Source organism: Pteropus alecto, unplaced genomic scaffold (assembly GCF_000325575.1).
Source record: "Pteropus alecto unplaced genomic scaffold, ASM32557v1 scaffold21, whole genome shotgun sequence".
Lineage (NCBI taxonomy): Eukaryota > Metazoa > Chordata > Mammalia > Chiroptera > Pteropodidae > Pteropus > Pteropus alecto.
In genome coordinates this window covers 13,162,391-13,168,390 of record NW_006436282.1, presented here as the reverse complement: position 1 = coordinate 13,168,390, position 6,000 = coordinate 13,162,391, and the positions used below count along the sequence as shown (strand labels likewise).

The 6,000-nt window shown below is 33.1% G+C and overlaps 1 protein-coding gene across 8 annotated transcripts in view; it reads right to left on the bottom strand.

Annotated features, from left to right (window-relative positions):
* HDAC9 (histone deacetylase 9) overlaps window positions 1-6,000 on the bottom strand; it is a 298,491-nt gene that overhangs the window by 214,816 nt on the left and 77,675 nt on the right. For 3 of the 8 annotated variants that reach the window (XM_025046886.1, XM_025046887.1, XM_025046889.1), the window contains exons 1-2: window positions 4,006-4,251; window positions 456-597 (exon numbers count right to left, since the gene is read on the bottom strand). In XM_025046886.1, the coding sequence (XP_024902654.1) occupies window positions 456-597; window positions 4,006-4,176 (313 nt within the window). In that variant the 5' untranslated portion in view covers window positions 4,177-4,251. Of the gene's footprint in view, window positions 1-440; window positions 607-4,005; window positions 4,252-6,000 lie in introns of those variants that run through there. The other 5 variants (XM_015589423.1, XM_025046891.1, XM_015589424.2 and 2 more) reach the window with 4 other exon arrangements.

Sequence of the window (6,000 nt, the reverse complement as noted above, 5' to 3'; positions counted from 1 at the left end):
AGATTTTTTTTTTTTTTTTAAACAAATGTTCTCCCTTAAATCTTCCCAAAGTCTTGGAACTCAAAAACTAAATGGAGGCAAGGCTTGACTTACAGAGCTATTATTATTTGAGCCAGAGAAAGGTATAGTGAGAAAATGTAGCAGTAAGGTTATTATTAAACAGTGTGGCATAGCTAGTTTGCTTTACTATAATACTATTTTTAAAATTCAAAACAACAGAAATTAGTATCTTTGCCAGACAATGCTATGTTTACTTCCTGAAATGCTTTGTAGACTGAAAGCAGAGAGCTGATATGTGGCATCAAAGCTCTACATTTGGGTCTGTAATTTATTCTTTTAGTTAAATGCAGATGATTTTGACAAGTCTAATTCCATTCTTTATCAGGCTTCTTTCTGCACGGCGATCAGCTAAAGATGAGGGAAGAGAGTCCATCTTTTACCCCAGTGCCTCTTACTTTCTCGTCCTCTATCTTTGCCTCTGAGAGGAGGAAGCTGCTGTTCTCTGCGATGCCTCTCTACTTCCTGTTCTTGCCTCTGCTGCTCCAGTTTCTGCTCCTTTTCTAGGAGTTCTTGTTGCTGTTTTATGGCTAGAAGTTCCTGTTGCAACTTGCGAGAAGAGAAAGACATGAGAGTGTGCAATTTTTTTAGGCTTCATAGTCATCACTGACCAAAATCAAAATATTATGTATGAGCTTTTGGAACTTGTTTGTATTTATTTACATTTTTACCCACTTTTTTGGGGGGTAAATTATTGAAATCTAAAGGCAAGCAGTTAATGTCATAGTCTTAATGTCACCCATAAGCAAGTTTTTAGGTAGCTTCATTACCTGTTCTGTCCCATCAAAAAGTCACTCAGATCTTTAGTTCCCTGAATAATTTTTCTTTGTAATCTGAAATATATGAAACAGACAAAGGCAAGAACTGCCCAGAAGTCTATTTTACTAAGTCTCTCATATTATAAATAAAGAAGTAAAATCTTCATTTCTTATCCCAAAAAAATGGTGTGAAAACAATCGAACTGAATAGAACGGTGAGAAATGAATTAATTTGGGAGAAATTTATCTGAAATAGAATGAATGTTAAAAATTTCAAAACCTTACAGAAAAGGTTCTCAATAGATTAATAAGAGGCTCTTAATAATATTGATAAGAGGCTCTTTTCTCAAAATAGCAGAAATCTGGCTTGCTCCTCCAGCACACAAAAACCTTCATATTAGAAAGACTGGTCAAGAAGACAGTTTAAAACAAAAATTTTAAACTGCACTTTGATGCATTATTGTTCAGTTGTCTGCATCCCTTGGATTCACTTCCAAACAATAAATATTATGAATATGAAGCATTCTAAATAACTGTTTTGTGAGATATCAGTTTTCTCTCAGACTGAGAAACAGACATCAATAGATAATAGTAAATTTGCCTACTGAGGAATAACTAGAGACTTTGGGTTCTACTTACGTTCTGACATTATTAGATATGAGATCCAGACAACTTAGTAAACCACTCAGAACCTTGGTTCCTCTTATATAAGAGAAATAACTGCCCTCACACATGACGTCCGTAATGTATGTGAAATTTAGTCTGTAAGTTTGAACCATCCAAATTTTAATTATTATTACTATTTTTTACTCTCAATACTAATGAAGGTAGTATCATTTGCTATTAATATTAGATAGGTACCTAAACTATGAAATTTATGCTCAAATATAATAGAATAAAGATAAAAGGCTTTGTGGAATGAGGAAACAAAACTTCACCCCTTCGGTTTCAGATGTTCTGGTCCAGAAGAGAGGCAGGAAGGTTTGACAGCTTTTGAGACAGACAAGGCAGGACTACAAATACTGGAAGTACCACTTATTGGCTGTGTGACCTTTGGCAAGTTACGGTATTTTTCTCTGCCTCAGCTTATGAGGCAGAAAAATGGGATAACAGCTACTAACTCAAGATGTTGATTATAGAAGCCAAAGATTCAAAATGCTAATATAAATAAAACATTACGCACTGTGTCTTCCTCATGAAAATAAAATCTAAATGAATATTAAAAGTATCAACTTTTAGCCTTACCCATAAAAAGTGTAAAATAAAATAAAAACAAAAATTTTAAAGCAAAACCTTCTTAAAACTTAAAAGGAAATTTTAAGTATAGCTTTAGTGTCTGAGAAAACAACTTATTAACTTGGAAAATTATTTCAAAGCTAAATTTTCCTTTTAGCTACCTCAGAATCCTTTTTCTTTCAAGAAACTTTTCTTTTCCAATATTTTCCGTTAATAAACCTACCATGTTACTTTTGGACAAAATAACAACTAATTACCTATTTGCTACTATTAACTTTTGAGTAAAATGAAACAATAAATTACTTCAAAAATTTTATATTGATCTTTACAATTACAAAAGACATCAAACATAAGTGAAAAAGAAGTTAAGGAGAGCGGTAACATCAATATGGCTTCGTATTTGGGGCAACAGGGCTCACCTACCACCGCAAAATGAACCATATGGCTACTTAAATATGGTGAAGAATATAAATTTTACTCAGCAACATTGCTATCCTAACTTGCCTAGAATGAATAAGGAGATCTAGATGTCAATATTCCTACTATTGTTTAAAAGGTCAAATAAGGCGGCTTCAGAAACCATTCAAAAATAAGTCTATAAACTAAATAAAGGTTTCTGACACTACAAAATATAGCCATGAACTACTGATTCCAGGAGACAAAAAACCAAAATCCTCACTCTCATTTTTAAGATATCTTGTAGATCAATAAATTTCAAGAGTTCTTTTAGTAAAGTTCACTATTAAAAGAAAAAAATTATTATAGTTTATATTAGGCATTGAAGAGTGTTTTTTGGAAAATAAGATAAAGTAGGCCTTCTAGTCTAAGGACATATCTTATAAAACAAGAAACATAGGAACCTTCTCAGACACTGTAATATTAATATTATAAAATTATACAAATATTAACATAGATTAGTTATCTATATTAACCCCATATAAATGTGTTTGCATTTGATATGCAAGTAATAGATCAAGTGCCTTTAATACAAAATAATATAAATAATATTAGTTATATCAATAAATTAACACATTTAAGTCATTTTGAAGGAGTTGGGCATGACATAAAATTTTTAATTATAAATATTTGCTGCTTTATAGTACTGTCATAACAAAGTGAAATTAGACATGTATTTAATAAGACCAAAACAGCTTTGTTTTAAACGTCTTTGTCAGGAAGTTGAAAGACATTTTACAAATAAAGCTAAAGTAATACTTATCTCTAAAGATACAAGAGAAGAAATAGATATACAGACACATCTAAAATGATCTGACAAGAAACTAGTCTACCTTAAAAAATTCTGGGACATAGACATACTTCTCTTAGAATAATTTAAACAACTTGGGTCTCAAAGAGTCAACTACTCTCAAAATTCTTTCAATAAATTATTATCTATAGTCTTTTAGACTCATATAAAAATACTGAAAACATTGTACCAGTTTCTTCATATATAATTCTCTTGAGCTTTTTACGTTATTATTTTGAATGTATACATTATGAGATTTTATCCATAAAGGGTATTAGGGGAAAAAAAGCTCTTGCTTCACACAAAGAGACTAATCTTTTCTGATAAATACTCTAAGCATCTTCTTTAGAAATATAAAATGAATCTTCCCAGGCTTGTGGTTCTTCTTGGTGGAGAGCAGATGGGGCGAGTGAAAAAAAAAATGTAGAAGAGAATCTAAAAGGGGTGGGAAGTGACTATTCCCCACTGTTGAAGCTACAAACTAAAGGAGAAGAGTGGTAGAGGCCTCTCAAAGAATCAGAGCAAGTTTTTAGTCAGCATTCTTACCACTTGTATCCCAGGTTTTCACTAGTACAACCACTTTTTCCTCTGAGCCATATCTGCATGTGTTAATCACACAGAACCTTCCCCACTGTGCTCCTTCTTATGCCCATGTGATGATACAGGCTCCTTGAGTGAAAAGGTCAGAGGCAAGGAAACATCTGCTACCTTGATGTGCTCCTGAAGCTGAGCCTGGTGCTGCCGTGTCAAGTTCTCATGCTGTTTCTGAAATTCTGCAATCAGGAGCTGCTTCTGGATCTGTTGCTGTTGCTGGATGAGGAGTAACTCCTGCTGCAGTTGCTTCTCACGGACAACAGGGTCCACCACGGGCATCATCATCCTGAGGTCAGTCCTTAGGTCTAATGGGGAGATGGGCTCCAGGCCCACAGGAACTTCTGACTTCACATCCACTGAAGAAATGGTAAGAAAAAAAGAGATAATAAAGAATAGGAAATTAGCACATTGATTAGGACACAAAAAATAAAAGACACTATACCCTGTACAACAAACTTTACATCAACAAATCTAGTCATTTATTTACAATGATAATAAAAGGTGGTTTTTTATATCAATTTTGATATATAAAAATGAACCTAATTTTCACCCAGCAATATATACTCTACCATGAATTTTCCACATTTCCCTTTTTCAAAGAGATAACTTCAGTTATTTGCTGGTACAAAGTTGTTCATAAAACTTATTCTACTGGACCACTTAAAAAAGTCAAGTCAATTTAGGACCAAAAATGCAACTCTCCTGAGGAAAAAGATGTCATGTGATAATAGGGAACTTGTAACACAACTTAATTTGTATATGTGTGAACATTCTTGTTTGTAATCAGAGTCAGAAAATTTATTATAAGACATATTTCTTAAGGACTAAGCTTTTAATGTAATTCATTTGGAGGGCTATGGACCTAGCAAAGAAAAAAATACAAATCTGTATGCTAAAATGTGAGAAATGGTGAGATTAATTAATCAACCACGGTAATGGTGTCAGGATCAAATATCAAGGAATGAAAATAGCCAAGCTTCCAAATGCTGGTTTTTAAATGGTCATAATCTGTATTGCAGTTACCTTACTTCTAAAATAAACAAGGCAGAAAAACCATGAGGAAGATTAAAACAATTCTTCGATCAAGCCACTGGAGAAAGTTTTGATGATTGGAGAATAATTACAGATATTTAAAATTATAAAAGTTAAATTTGATAATGTGTTTAAAATTTTAGCACAGCTTCTACCAGATAACGTCTACGAGTGGTGTAAGCACAAAAGCTCGCAGACAGAAGAGATATGCAGATCTGCATGTTTATGGCTAGCATCCATTCTGGTTAATACATGCTTAGCCAAACTGGTTGTTAAACATTTTGACTAAGACCCTTGCCCACAGGAATCAAAGTAGTTGAATGAAACAGGTTTAGGTAAAGACAATTGAGATTTTGGAGGGAAAACGATGGTGAACTGGATTGTGTGACTCATCTAAAGTGGTTCGCCACTGCTGAGGTCCAACCGATTACTGGTGAAGAAAAAAAGATAATACAGATCCAATGTAGGCAGAAGTCACCTAATTTTCAATGTAAAATAATTTAAAAGATTTAAACACTATGAGAACCCTCTACCCTACCCCACCCCCCAAAACCCAAAACTTCTATAATAAACATTGACATGTAGGCTGCCAATTTTCAACATTTGCTCTAAAATCTAAATGTCTATTCCCATCTTTCTCACTGTGTAACCCTGAATATGTCATTTAAATTCTCCAGGTCTGTTTCCTCATATGTAAAATAGAGATAATTATAGTAAATGGTAACAATATAGAGTTGTTAAAAGGATTAAACAAATTAAAGAAGTACAAATTAGTAGTTGATAGAGGGTCATGGGGATGGGAAGCACAGCATAGGGAATGCAGTTAATATTAATGTAATGGCTACATGGAGAGCCAGAGGAGAGAAAGAGTAATCGGGGGGATTGTTCCATAAACGATATAAATGTCTGCCCAATGTACTGTGTACTTGAAACTAATAATGAAATGAAATTGAAAAAAAAAAAGGATTAAATAAAATAATTCACTAAAAGACATTAGCACATCCCTCAGTAAATGCTTTTTTTTTATTATATAAAAATGGAAATTTCCTATATCTTAAAATAATTCAACATTGTGTG